Source organism: Oncorhynchus kisutch, linkage group LG4, assembly GCF_002021735.2.
Source record: "Oncorhynchus kisutch isolate 150728-3 linkage group LG4, Okis_V2, whole genome shotgun sequence".
Lineage (NCBI taxonomy): Eukaryota > Metazoa > Chordata > Actinopteri > Salmoniformes > Salmonidae > Oncorhynchus > Oncorhynchus kisutch.
The window spans coordinates 11,206,658-11,221,333 of NC_034177.2; the positions used below are offsets into that span (position 1 = coordinate 11,206,658).

At 44.6% G+C, this 14,676-nt stretch overlaps 1 protein-coding gene across 1 annotated transcript; it reads left to right on the top strand.

Moving 5' to 3' along the window:
• Positions 1–352: 352 nt before the first annotated feature.
• On the top strand, positions 353–2,343 carry LOC109888576 (transcription factor HES-1-like). Its single transcript, XM_020479733.2, has 4 exons — positions 353–748; positions 895–990; positions 1,118–1,205; positions 1,510–2,343. Exons 1-4 carry the CDS (start codon positions 641–643, stop codon positions 2,019–2,021), a joined length of 804 nt encoding a protein of 267 aa, XP_020335322.1. The 5' UTR covers positions 353–640; the 3' UTR covers positions 2,022–2,343.
• The last annotated feature ends 12,333 nt before the right edge of the window (positions 2,344–14,676 follow it).

Below are 14,676 nucleotides of genomic sequence, written 5' to 3' on the forward strand. Positions count from 1 at the left end.
AGGCCCTATAGCCTCTAGTATCTTGGGTGGAGTTTATCCCTCCTGACTCCTGTGCGCACTGCCTTAAAGTTGGGGGAGCAACATGCCGAATCAAGTCAACCCTGCATTCTCTGCGCTGGGTGGTAGTCAGGGGCTCAAGTGTTAATATGTAAACTGAATGATTGAAGGCAGTCCCGGTCGTGCCTTAAACCCGGCCCCCGCCATTGGCCGCCCGCTCAAACTCCAAACAACCAATGGAAGGGCGCCGACCACGAGCCATCCTCCCCTCCGGCCGCGTGTCCCTCGCACTGATTGGTAGAAAGTTACTGTGGGAAAGAAAGTTTTGGAAGTTTCACACGAGCCGTTCGCGTGCAGTCCTAGATATAAATAAGACCAACAAGAAGTGCCACAGACGCAGCGTCCGCTGGCAGACATTGATTTCTCGATTCCGTGACATCGTTCAGCTTGCGACTGACTTTGGGGACGCTTGTCTCTCGCACAGAGGTGCGCTACCACCTAAAAAGGATTTTGTTTTTCCGGAATTTGGAATTTCATAAGGGGGTACTGTGAATAGGTGCCGACTACTTGTCAATAACCACCAACAGTGGACTGTAATATCGAGTTGCCGTTGCTCTTGTGGGATATTTCAGACAGACCGAAGATGCCTGCCGATATAATGGAAAAGACATCAGTCTCTCCTGTTGCTGCTACTACAGCCAGCATGAACACGACACCTGATAAACCCAAGACGGCTTCCGAGCACAGGAAGGTTAGTAGTCGGTCAAAGCATCTTAGAAATGCGGATATTCTGTCACTCCAAAATTACGCACGGGCTAGTATAGCACAACACGAACATTTCCTTCACCTTGAGCAAGTCCCACCATTCTAACAATGTATTATATTTATTTTCTTTAGTCATCCAAACCTATCATGGAGAAAAGGAGAAGAGCCAGAATCAACGAAAGCTTGGGACAGTTGAAAACACTTATCCTGGATGCGCTCAAAAAAGATGTAAGTATTACATTTTTTTTCTGTCACAACAAATGAATTATTACAATCACAGTTATAGATTTACTTTATTAAAAACATCCACTTTAATAAGAAAGTATTCTAACAATGTGCCTTCTTCATATTACAGAGTTCCAGACACTCGAAACTTGAAAAGGCGGACATCCTGGAGATGACCGTAAAACATCTCCGGAACCTCCAGAGAGCTCAAATGACTGGTAAGTCACTGGAACTGTTTGGTGGGTGAATACCCGGGATGATTTCTTCCAGACTTCCGTCTGCGGTTTAGATCATGTTAGAATGAAGTACTCCGTTTCCATACTTGTCCCGCATCCTCTCTCCCAAGAAGTCTCTCTAAATGTAGCTAATTGTATGGACTAACTATATAGCTAATTTATCGTAACCATTGGTGAGCTTCGTAATGTATATGTTTAGTTTTATGTTCATGTTTGGAATTTAAATTGTCGTTATTATGCTGTTGTTATTCTCAGTGGCTTATCCTTTTCTCTCTTTCTCACACAGCTGCTTTGAACTCTGATCCCACCGTGCTAGGGAAATACAGAGCTGGATTCAGCGAGTGTACAAATGAAGTCACCCGGTTCCTGTCCACCTGCGAAGGGGTTAACACCGAGGTCAGGACGCGGCTTCTCGGTCACTTGGCCAGCTGCATGACGCAGATCAACGCTATGAACTACCCCACGCAGCACCAGATCCCTACCGGGCCTCCCCACCGCGCCTTCGGCCAGTCCATGGTACACATCCCCAACTCATCTCCACAGGGCAACGTGATGCCCCTGCCTTGTAAAGGTGGCTCTCCCCAGAGCATGTCACCAGAAACAACAAAAGTATATGGCGGCTTCCACCTGGTACCTGCCACAGATGGACAATTCGCCTTCCTTATCCCCAATGCAGCTTTTACGCCCAACGGTCCCGTTATCCCCGTGTACGCGAACCAGGTCAACACGCCTGTCCCAGCAGCGGTGTCCCCCGGTGCACCGACAGGCAACTCGGACTCAGTGTGGCGACCCTGGTAGAACAAAAAAAAGGACCTATCGAAAATACTTTTTATAATGACACTTAGTTCTTCTATGTTTGATGTTACAAAAATGATGTTTGGATTCTGTTTTGTATTTTCAATGTGTTAAGATGAAAAGATGATGCACTATATTTGTATAGCCTATATGGGAGTGAAGTTCATATTGAAATGAGATTTTTGTATTGTTGAAGTCTGTTCACTGCATTTTTATATTCGAGGTGTCTTTTTTTTTATTGCGCGATACCAAAGATATGTTGAATGCACTTTACGTTATTCTTCATTTTGGAAGAAAAATAAATTTATAAAGATATTGAAAAACATTATTGTGCGCTTATCTATGTTTTAAGCCTAATCACCAAATAATTACTTTAGGCTGCATTTGTTTTGAACTTTAGATACACTTGAGAATAATATATTATCGACCTACAATTTCCAAGAGAAAATAGCTATCCTATTCTACTAATATGTTAGTGTAAAAGTCAAATTTGATATTGACTGTGCGTAACTGCCTGACGAAAATCACTGATGTATTCTTGCGCGCGCAAAACTCATGCACATTCAAACCACAGGAATATCACACACACATGCACTTGTTGCGCCAGGAATGGGTCAGAATTTAGGCTTATGTTGCGTAGAATTTTACGCAACAAAACTACCCTACAAGTGTAATAGACTGTGAAGTGGGGCTGGATTTATACACACGCTTTTGCCTAATGTCATCACACAATGGCTGTTGCTTCTGGCTACATCCAAAAGAAACCGGCGGCAGGTAGCCTAGCCGTTAAGAGCGTTGGGCCAGTAAAGATTGCTGGTTCAATTCCACAAGCCGACTAGGTGAGTAATTTGTCGATGTGCCCTTGTGCAAGGAACTTATCCCTAATTGCTCTAGATAAGAACGTCTGCTAAATTTCATACGTTTTGAACAAGCGTTGACCAGGTGTATCAGTCCAGTTGTGCACGGCGAGATCCTAGACAGGAAAGAAGTGGGAAACTTCACTGAACATGTGAAATGATGAGAAAATACACTATATATACACATGTATGTGGACACCCCTTCAAATGAGCGGATTCAGCTATTTCAGCCACACCTGTTGCTGACAGGTGTATAAAATCGAGCACACACCATGCAATCTCCATAGACAAACACTGGCAGTAGAGTGGCCTTACTGAAAAACTCAGTGACTTTCAACATTGCACCATCATAGGATGCCACCTTTCCAACATGTCAGTTCACCACATTTTTGCCCTGTTAGAGCTGCCCCGGTCAAATGCAAGTGCTTTTATTGTGAAGTCTATCAGTAACAGCTCAGCTGCGAAGTGGTAGGCCACACAAGCTCACAGAATGGGGCCGCTGAGTGCTGATGCACATAGAGCCCAGAAATTGTCTGTACTCGGTTGCAACACTCAGTACCGAGTTCCAAACTGACTGGAAGCAACGTCAGCACAATACCAGTTTTTGTCAGGAGCTTCATGAAGCGTGTTCTCCATGGCCAGCAGCCCCACACAAGCGCAATGCCAAGGTCCATCTGGAGTGGTGTAAAGCTCGCCACCATTGGACTCTGGAGCAGTGGAAACATGTTCTCTGCAGTGATGAATCACGCTTCACCATCTGGGAGTCCAGCTGATGAATCTGGGTTTGGTGGATGCCAGGAGAACACTACCTACCCCAATGCATAGTGCAAACTGTAAAGTTTGGTGGAGGAGGAAAAATAGTCTTGGACGCTTTTTTTATGCTTCGGGCTAGGCCCCTTAGTTCCAGTGAAGGGAAATGTTAAAGCTACAGCAAACAATTACATTCTAGACAATTCTGTGCTTCAAACTATGTGGAAACAGTTTGGGGAAGACCCTTTCCTGTTTCAGCATGACAATGCCCCCATGCACAAAGCAAGGTACATACAGAAATGCTTTGTCAAGATCGGTGTGGAAGAACTTGACTGACCTGCACAGAACTTGAGCCCTGACCTCAACCCCATCAAACACTTTTGGGATGAATTGGAACACCGACTGTGAGCCAGGCCTAAGCCAAGCCATTTTTTATTTTATGATTAAGCTTTATTTAAACAGGGGAAACAAGCTGAGACAGTCTATTTTACAGTTGTGCCCTGTGATCCAACAATAAAACAACACAGCAATTAATAAGAATTTAAAACCAAACAAAATTAAAACACATAAAAAGTACAAGATGAAGATTAAAAAGATTAAAACAAATAAACTGCTATAAGAAAAACACACATTACAAAAAGCAATCTCAGTTTATAATAAAAAGTTAATGTAATGTGCATTTAAACTGTGCCCAACCTCACTAATGCTCTTGTGGCTGAATGGAAGCAAATCCCTGCAGCAATGTTCCAATATCTAGTGGAAAGCCTTCCCAGAAGAGTGGAGGCTGTTGTAACAGCCAAGGGGGGACCAACTCCATATCAATCCCCATGATTTTGGAATGATACGTTCGACAAGCAAGTGTCCACATCCTTTTGGTCATGTAGTGTATAACCTTTAGGCCCGAAGGGAATACCAGTTTGATAAAATTACATTTCTCACAGATCACATATGCAAGATAATATGGCCATGAGATGCCCTTCAATAATATTATCAGTAGCTTTGAGTTATAAGTATTATATCAACAACTCTCTCGCTGTTTGCTGCCTTAACTGGCCTTCATACCTCGAATACAAATGTAATATTTTCATTTGTGGGTCATTAAAGAAAACTATTTTACTCCCACCATCAGATTATGATATTGTTGACAATATGTAAAAATGTTTGAAAATTTGACATGAGCCTCTTCTGAAGATTAAAAATTAAGTTTGAGAGGGATGGCTCATTTCACTTTTCACAGTGGAGATTGTGCTTGTTCAAGGATTTTAGAAGTCACGTGCGCCATCTAGCAACACCGCAAGGAAGTGCAATCTGATTGGGATAGTATTGATCAATGCTTACTACCAGATATCAGCCACTGGTGACAACGTAATTTGTCACGATATTGTGACGTGGAATCTATGTGGAAAATACATTGGATTTGAAAATAGTAATCAATGTAAACTGTTTTGAGGGTAAAATTTCAACCACAATATTATGTCATGGTAACCAATTTTCAATATAGACAAACCTATGTTGAATTTCTACCTTTGAAACAATGTCAGATCTTTATAAAACAATAGCCATGGGCGGCACCTTCTACCAGAGAGTTAATCTACAGTATCTACACCACTATCCAGTTTTGGTCTCCCATCCAGGATTTTAACCAAGCTGTGCCAGGTTTAGCTTTGTTATTTGTTACTGACTACTACTACCAATATGCTATCATGAGAATGATTGGGAGATCTCTTAATAACTGAATAGATTCACTGTTGCTGTCAAAGTCATACCAAAGCGTAGGTTTTACAGATAAATAAAATGTAACCCTATAAGTCATATTTAATAAATGATGCTATTTAGGCCTATATAGCATTTGCGAAGTCATCAACAGCTATTGTTTCAATTCAACCCAGTGTTCAACTAATAGACAATGCATATACAGGCCTAGGGTTTCAAGCTTTGGTTGATTTCAAATGTAATGTTGGATTCAAGTATCCATATCAACCAAAAATCGAATTTAAAGAATAGCACTAAATCCAATAAAACATTATTTAAAGTGCATTTAAAGTTTGATTTGATTTAGTCCTTTTTTTAAACTTAGATTTTTGTTTGAGATGGAGACGTGCATCTCACATATCAACTATTACTTTGTAGACAAACTGGAATTAAAGCCAGAATAGGTCAGTGTCACAAAATATAGATCTCCTTCAAATGTTGATATTTCCTTGCTTTGATAATCAAACACAGTGTGCATGTTCAAGATCGCAGAGGCCACAGGTCTGTGGAGATCTTCTCAATTGCTATAATATACTACAATTGCTATAATATATGTACTTTTAATGTAATCTCAACTACAATCCAGGTCATTTGGTTGTGCTATAAAATAAAACACACATTGATAACACATTAAGTTACAAAATATCTGACCCAATATCTGACCCATTCTGTCCCATTTGAACTTTGTTGTGCTTTTAAATTGTTGGAAGCGCTGTGAAAACACATTTATACGACAACTAAATAAAAAATAGGACATTGTTTTTCCGTTGGAATTTCATTGTGCTTCTAGATGGTTGAACGCATAGTGAAAACACATTGTGAATTCAACTCATTTCTGGCTGTCTTTTTGAGTGGGTGAATAAAGGTTGAAATCTCATTGATCAACGTCTCAACCAAATATGACCCAGATGCCTAGTGGGCCGTTATAATATATATAGCAAAAAAGGAAGCATCCCTTTTTCAGGACACTGTCTTTCAAAGATAATTCGTAAAAATCTAAATAACTTCACAGATCTTCATTGTAAAGGGTTAAACACTGTTTCCCATGCTTGTTCAATGAACCATAAATAATTATTGCACATGCACCTGTGGAACGTCGTTAAGACACTAACAGTTTACAGATGGTAAGCAATCTCCAATCCAAAATTAAATCTCGAAATGGCTTCCTATTTCGCAGCAAAGCCTCCTTCACTCATGCTGCCAAACATACCGTTGTAAAACGGACTAACCTACCGATCCTTGACTAAGGCGATGTCATTTACAAAATAGCCTCCAACACTCTACTCAGCAAACTGGATGTAGTCGATCACAGTGCCATCCGTTTTGTCACCAAAGCCCCATATACTACCCACCACTGGTATGCTCTCGTTGGCTGGCCCTCACTACATATCCGTCGCCAAACCCACTGGCTCCAGGTCATCTATAAGTCTTTTCTGGGTAAAGCCCCGCCTTCTCTCAGCTTACTGGTCACCATAGCAACGCCCACCTGTAGCACGCGCTCCAGCAGGTCTATTGCACTGGTCATCCCCAAAGCCAACACTTACTTTGGCCGCCTTTCCTTCCAGTTCTCTGCTGCCTATGACTGGAACAAATTGCAAAAATCTCTGAAGCTGGAGTCTTATATCTCCCTCACTAACTTTAAGCATCAGCTGTCAGAGCAGCTTACCGATCACAGTACCTGTACATAGCCAATCTGTAAATAGCCCACCCAACTACCTCATCCCCATATTATTACTTACACTCTTGCTCTTTTGTACCCCAGTATCTCTACTTGCACGTCATCATCTGCACGTCTGTCACCCCAGTGTTAATTGCTAAATTGTAATTATTTCGCCTCTATGTCTTATTTATTGCCTACCTCCCTACTCTTCTACATTTGCACACACTGTACATATATCTTTCTATTTTCCTTTTCTATTGTGTTATTGACTGTACGTTTGTTTGTTTATGTGTAACTCTGTGTTGTTTTTGTCGCACTGCTTTGCTTTATCCTGGCCAGGTCGCAGTTGTAAATGAGAACTTGTTCTCCCTGGCCAGGTCGCAGTTGTAAATGAGAACTTGTTCTCAACTGGCCTACCTGGTTAAATAAAGGTTAAGGTCAGTTATGAAAACTTAGGACACTAAAGAGGCCTTTCTACTGATTCTGAAAAACACCAAAATAAAGATGCCCAGGGTCCCTGCACATCTGCGTGCTGCAAGGGGAATGAGGACTGCAGATGGGGCCAGGGCAATAAATTGCAATGTCTGTACTGTGAGAAGCCTAAGACAGCACTACAGGGAGACAGGACGGACAGCTGATCCTCCTCGCAGTGGCAGACCACGTGTAACAACACCAGCACAAGATCGGTACATCCGAACATCACACCTGCGGGACAGGTACAGGATGGCAACAACAACTGCCCGAGTTACACCAGGAATGCACAATCCCTCCATCAGTGCTCAGACAGTCCGCAATAGGCTGAGAGAGGCTGGACTGAGGGCTTGTAAGCCTGATGTAAGGCAGGTCCTCACCAGACATCACCGGCAACAACGTCGCCTATGGGCACAAACCCCCCATCGCCAGACCAGACAGGACTGGCAAATTGCGCTCTTCACTGACGAGTCGCGGTTTTGTCTCACCAGAGGTGATGGTCGGATTAACGTTTATCGTCAAAGGAATGAGCGTTACACCGAGGCCTGTACTCCGGAGTGGGATCGATTTGGAGGTGGAGGGTCTGTCATGGCCTGGGGCGGTGTGTCACAGCATCATCGGACTGAGCTTGTTGTCATTGCAGGAAATTTCAACGCTGTGCGTTACAGGGAAGACATCCTCCTCCCTCATGTGGTACCCTTCCTGCAGGCTCATCCTGACATGACCCTCCAGCATGACAATTCCCCGGCCATACTGCTCGTTCTGTGCGTGATTTCCTGCAAGACAGGAATGTCAGTGTTCTGCCATGGCCAGCGAAGAACCCGGATCTCAATCCCATTGAGCACGTCTGGGACCTGTTAAATCAGAGGGTGAGGGCTAGGGCCATTCCCCCCAGACATGTCCGGGAACTTGCAGGTGCCTTGGTGGAAAAGTGGGGTAACATCTCACAGCAGGAACTGGCAAATCTGGTGCAGTCCAGGAGGAGGAGATGCACTGTTTTAATTAACTCAGCTGGTGGCCACACCAGATACTGACTGCTTCTTTTGATTTTGATCCCCCTTTGTTCAGGGACACATTTTTTCCATTTCTGTTAGTCACATGTCTGTGGAACTTGTTCAGTTTATGTCTCAGTTGTTGAATCTTGTTATGTTCATACAAATATTTCCACATGTTAAGTTTGCTGAATGTAAACACAGTTGACAGAGAGAGTATGTTTCTTTTTTTGCTGAGTTTATAATGATATTTTCCTTACATCTTGTGTAAAATGTCGACCTTGGTTGAAACGCAACATGTCAACAGACTTATATTTTTGTATTCATAGGACAAGGGAGAACCTATGGTAGACCAGCACACGATGCATTGCAGAGATTTGATGGAGAAGATACTGTCCCCTCTCTATGGTAAGTGCCTCACCCAATGTTGCTCATGTGTTAAATTGAAACGATTGTACCATCTATAATTGTTAAGAATGACTTCATAACACAGCATATAAGAAAACTGCACGGTAGATGGAATTTATTCCTCTGTGATATGTTGTCGGTCGACTGTACATTAAATTGACCAGTAAATTCTTATGTGATCCTAAACGGGCCTACACTCCCCACAGAAGATGACGGTGTCTACATTTTTACTTCAAGTGGTGTAGTCAGAGAGTGTAGAGAATAGTTGAATAGCGTATCATGATGAATAGCCACCACTACTCCTACCACCCCTACATTGTATCCCCCCCCTCCAACGGACAATTACCCTGCCCACATCCCAATGGACATTTATATTTATCATTGTCACAGTTGTAAATATGTATATATTATTATCATTTTTGTGTTATTGTTTCATTCACACCTGCAGTGTTGGGGCTCAGAGCTTAAGTATTTCAGTGTACACTGCAACTACCTGTGCATGTGACTACATAACAATAAATAATATAATCAACAAAACAAGACATACTCAACACTGTTAGCCTGCAAGCCACGGCCATGTGGTAGCATTCTGTCCAGATGAGTGCTGCCTCTGGCTACTCAACACTGTTTGCCTGCAAGCCACGGCCATGTGGTAGCATTCTGTCCAGGTGAGTGCTGCCTCTGGCTACTCAACACTGTTTGCCTGCAAGCCACGGCCATGTGGTAGCATTCTGTCCAGGTGAGTGCTGCCTCTGGCTACTCAACACTGTTTGCCTGCAAGCCACGGCCATGTGGTAGCATTCTGTCCAGGTGAGTGCTGCCTCTGGCTACTCAACACTGTTTGCCTGCAAGCCACGGCCATGTGGTAGCATTCTGTCCAGGTGAGTGCTGCCTCTGGCTACTCAACACTGTTTGCCTGCAAGCCACGGCCATGTGGTAGCATTCTGTCCAGGTGAGTGCTGCCTCTGGCTACTCAACACTGTTTGCCTGCAAGCCACGGCCATGTGGTAGCATTCTGTCCAGGTGAGTGCTGCCTCTGGCTACTCAACACTGTTTGCCTGCAAGCCACGGCCATGTGGTAGCATTCTGTCCAGTGCTGCCTCTGGCTACTCAACACTGTTTGCCTGCAAGCCACGGCCATGTGGTAGCATTCTGTCCAGGTGAGTGCTGCCTCTGGCTACTCAACACTGTTTGCCTGCAAGCCACGGCCATGTGGTAGCATTCTGTCCAGGTGAGTGCTGCCTCTGGCTACTCAACACTGTTAGCCTGCAAGCCACGGCCATGTGGTAGCATTCTGTCCAGGTGAGTGCTGCCTCTAGCTACTCAACACTGTTTGCCTGCAAGCCACGGCCATGTGGTAGCATTCTGTCCAGGTGAGTGCTGCCTCTGGCTACTCAACATTCTTTGAAGGCAGCACTGCAGGTGTTCGCAATTACTAATCTGCTAAAAGGCACAACGTGTGGATAAGTGCTATTATTTATCATTTCCATCACACCTTTTACAGGGTGTGCAATTGAAACCATGTGTTTGTTGGACGCTGGAAAGGACAGGACAGGCCTTTGCGTCTAGAGGGGCCGAAGGGGGTGGGCGGTACGGGGGAGTTTGGAGAGAGGGAGGGAGGAAGGGAGGGCAGAGGAGTCAGCCCCTGTGAGCCAGAGGTAACCCCCCCAACCACCCACACTTACACACAACGTTCCCACAATGTTTTAGGGGACACAGCCTATTTCCTGTCCTAGCCCAGGGCCACAGCTGGATGCAGGTCTGGATGCAGGTCTTCTGGGATGGCACGTGGTGCGACCCGGACGACACCCAGCAGACGACTCTCATCCTCCTCCCTTCCTTTCCTTTCCTCCACCTCCCCCAAACCCCACCATCCCTAGAGAACATCTTTACTAGGCTCTCTGATTACCAAGGCAGCGCCTGCGCTGCCGGACTTACCACACATGTCACAACACGACCGGCGGGGTTAGCTGCCATGCGTGCCCATTAACATTTCCCACACTCCGCGCGCATGCAAGGAGGGAGGGAAAGAGGAAAAAAACAACCTCTATGCTTCCTCTTTGGCTCCTACTGTAAGTGCTACCATATGGTGGGATCTCTCTCTCTCTCTCTCTCTCTCTCTCTCTCTCTCTCTCTCTCTCTCTCTCTCTCTCTCCTTCTCTCTCTCCTCTCTCTCTCCTCTCTCTCCTTCTCTCCCTCTCTTGGCCCAGCACTGTGGCTGTCTTTGATTGCAGCCCAGACAAGCAAGAGCTTTATGATATAAGCCCAGGGCTTGTTGTACCAAGCCCTGGACTCATTTTGAAGCCAGACCCCCCTTCACCCCCTCCCGCCCCTCGGGCTGTTTTCTGGCAGGAAATGAATATCTCCCAGATGAGAGCAGGAACCTGAGAGGTCGTGAGAACGAGGCAAACCCCCTCCGCAGCCGGCCTGCTTCCAGACGCCAGGGGAATGTGGGAGAGCGCCTCTCTGACACACGCGTCAACCCTCCCTCGCTGCTGCTGACTCACTCCCTGCCTGGCCTGTCCTGGACACTGGCCTGACTGACAGGGCAGCAGCCCTGGAGTAGGGCAACGCGGGAAAATGGAGGGAGGGAGACACACATGCACATTTCCACTGATTAGTATTATTATGTTGGAAAGGCTTCCGTTAAAAAGAGCAAAGTTGGGTTGCTGATGCTGGGTTATTGATGCTGGGTTATTGATGCTGGGTTATTGATGCTGGGTTATTGATGTTGGGTTATTGAGGCTGGGTTATTGATGTTGGGTTATTGAGGCTGGGTTATTGATGCTGGGTTATTGATGTTGGGTTATTGAGGCTGGGTTATTGATGTTGGGTTATTGAGGCTGGGTTATTGATGCTGGGTTATTGATGCTGGGTTATTGATGCTGGGTTATTGATGCTGGGTTATTGATGTTGGGTTATTGAGGCTGGGTTATTGATGTTGGGTTATTGAGGCTGGGTAATTGATGCTGGGTTATTGATGTTGGGTTATTGAGGCTGGGTTATTGATGTTGGGTTATTGAGGGTGGGTTATTGAGGCTGGGTTATTGAGGCTGGGTTATTGATGCTGGGTTATTGAGGCTGGGTTATTGAGGCTGGGTTATTGATGCTGGGTTATTGATGCAGGGTTATTGATGCTGGGTTATTGATGTTGGGTTATTGAGGCTGGGTTATTGATGCTGGGTTATTGATGCTGGGTTATTGATGCTGGGTTATTGATGCTGGGTTATTGATGCTGGGTTATTACTATTATTAATAGTGGTTATTACCACAGTGGTGTGGGGGCTGTGCTTTGGCAAAGTGGGTGGGGTTATATCCTTCCTGTTTGGCCCTGTCCGGGGGTGTCCTCAGATGGGGCCACAGTGTCTCCTGACCCCTCTCAGCCTCCAGTATTTATGCTGCAGTAGTTTATGTGTCGGGGGGCTGGGGTCAGTTTGTTATATCTGGAGTACTTCTCCTGTCCTATTCGGTGTCCTGTGTGAATCTAAGTGTGCGTTCTCTAATTCTCTCCTTCTCTCTTTCTTTCTCTCTCTCGGAGGACCTGAGCCCTATAGGACCATGCCCCAGGACTACCTGACATGATGACTCCTTGCTGTCCCCAGTCCACCTGGCCATGCTGCTGCTCCAGTTTCAACTTCCACCTGACTGTGCTGCTGCTCCAGTTTCAACTGTTCTGCCTTATTATTATTCGACCATGCTAGTCATTTATGAACATTTGAACATCTTGGCCATGTTCTGTTATAATCTCCACCCGGCACAGCCAGAAGAGGACTGGCCACCCCACATAGCCTGGTTCCTCTCTAGGTTTCTTCCTAGGTATTGGCCTTTCTAGGGAGTTTTTCCTAGCCACCGTGCTTCTACACCTGCATTGCTTGCTGTTTGGGGTTTTAGGCTGGGTTTCTGTACAGCACTTTGAGATATCAGCTGATGTACGAAGGGCTATATAAATACATTTGATTTGATTTGATTTATTGATGGTGGGTTATTGATGTTGGGTTATTGAGGCTGGGTTATTGATGTTGGGTTATTGATGCTGGGTTATTGATGCTGGGTTATTGATGTTGGGTTATTGATGCTGGGTTATTGATGCTGGGTTATTGATGTTGGGTTATTGATGCTGGGTTATTGATGCTGGGTTATTGATGTTGGGTTATTGATGCTGGGTTATTGATGTTGGGTTATTGATGCTGGGTTATTGAGGATGGGTTATTGAGGATGGGTTATTGAGGCTGGGTTATTGAGAGTGTGTTATTGAGGCTGGGTTATTGAGAATGGGTTATTGAGGCTGGGTTATTGAGACTGGGTTATTGAGGCTGGGTTATTGAGATATTACCCAGCTGGTCAGATCAGAAGACTGGAGGCATAGTTTAGCGTGACTTTCAGATAGTTATTTTTAGCCACCTATGAAAGTAAATGTCATTCTTGTTCATATGTTCTGTTGTATAGTTCTATTAAGGTTGAACATTACATTTTTGTAGCTTCAAAATTAGGCTTATAGAAGTGTATGAGTTCCCTGAAAGCCTATACTTTAGAAAAATGTGAATAATGTAATAAGTAATTGTAATATTCTAGAAGAATGTGTAAAATGCAAATGTTTATAAAGAAAGATGACATTTGCAGAATGTAAACTTGTAGATAATATGCTAAATCTACCCACAACCAAAACTGATTTGTGAAGGTCCTGGAGGCAAAAGGCAAAACTGGAGAAACAGGACAAAGTCTGCAATTTATTATATTTTTTAATTATAGCTGAGCTTTCAGTCAGTGGAACTTGTATATCAAGTATATCTGCTCTGATGAAGGTCTACTGACCAAAACATCAGCTATAATTTTGTGCATCTGACTAGAAGAACAGTCTTTTTCTTATTTCTACAGAATGTTAACTTAACATGGTGAACAGGAATTACGTTTATTCTCACGGGTGGCTAATAAGATGTATCTGAAAGCCATGTCCCTGACAAGCCACGCCTCCTGTTAATAACCTAAGGATTGCATTAAAAAACAAAAATCCAAGATGGCGTTGCAGTAGGACATGTGTATTTGTCTTTTTCTTGTTCCCGTGTCTTATCCCGTGTAAATAGCCAGTCTTTTTTGTATTTATCTTAATCTCACTTTCTATCTACGAACTAAATATACTTTCCTGCAACCCGCCTCACCCAATGTGGTACTGATCTGCTATTTGTATTCCTTATACCTGGAACTTCCATCAGGAGCTAGCTAGCTAACTAGCTGCTAGTCTTTGTTAGCCACGGTTAGCGGTCTTCACCTTTTTCTTGGTCATCAGCCAGCCTTAGCTCACCAACACCTGTCAGTCTGCAGAGCGCGATATCAACCCAGAGCATATGGACTGCTTCTCTCTACCACATCACCGGATTCCTGCCGCTCTGGATCATTACACCGGATCATCGCAGCTAGCTAGGCGCAAACAAGTGGCTACTGTTAGCTAACGCCTCTGTCCGGAAGCAAGCAACAGCGAGCCTTGAGCTATCCTTGAGCTTGGCCCTTCCACCAGCTAATTCTAAGGCTACAATACCTCCTTTGCCAATTGGCCTGGACACTTTATTGTCGACACAGAGCCCCGCCGATCCATCACGCCTGGACTGCCAACGTGATCGCCCCGATGTGTTCTCAACAGGCTATTCTGTTACGATGTCGCCGAAGAACCATCTACTATACCCGGCCCGCTAGCTTTTCTGAAAGCTGTGTCCCCTGCTCGCCTAGCATAGTGGTGACTACTGAACGGCACCCTGACTCACCTATCGCTGCTT

Bases quoted from the DNA above. Each gene is read 5' to 3' on its own strand.
- LOC109888576 (XM_020479733.2), top strand. From the start codon at position 641: ATGCCTGCCGATATAATGGAAAAGACATCAGTCTCTCCTGTTGCTGCT. The intron at 749-894 runs GTTAGTAGTCGG...TATTTTCTTTAG, and splicing joins CGGCTTCCGAGCACAGGAAG to TCATCCAAACCTATCATGGA. The intron at 1,206-1,509 runs GTAAGTCACTGG...TTTCTCACACAG, and splicing joins CCAGAGAGCTCAAATGACTG to CTGCTTTGAACTCTGATCCC.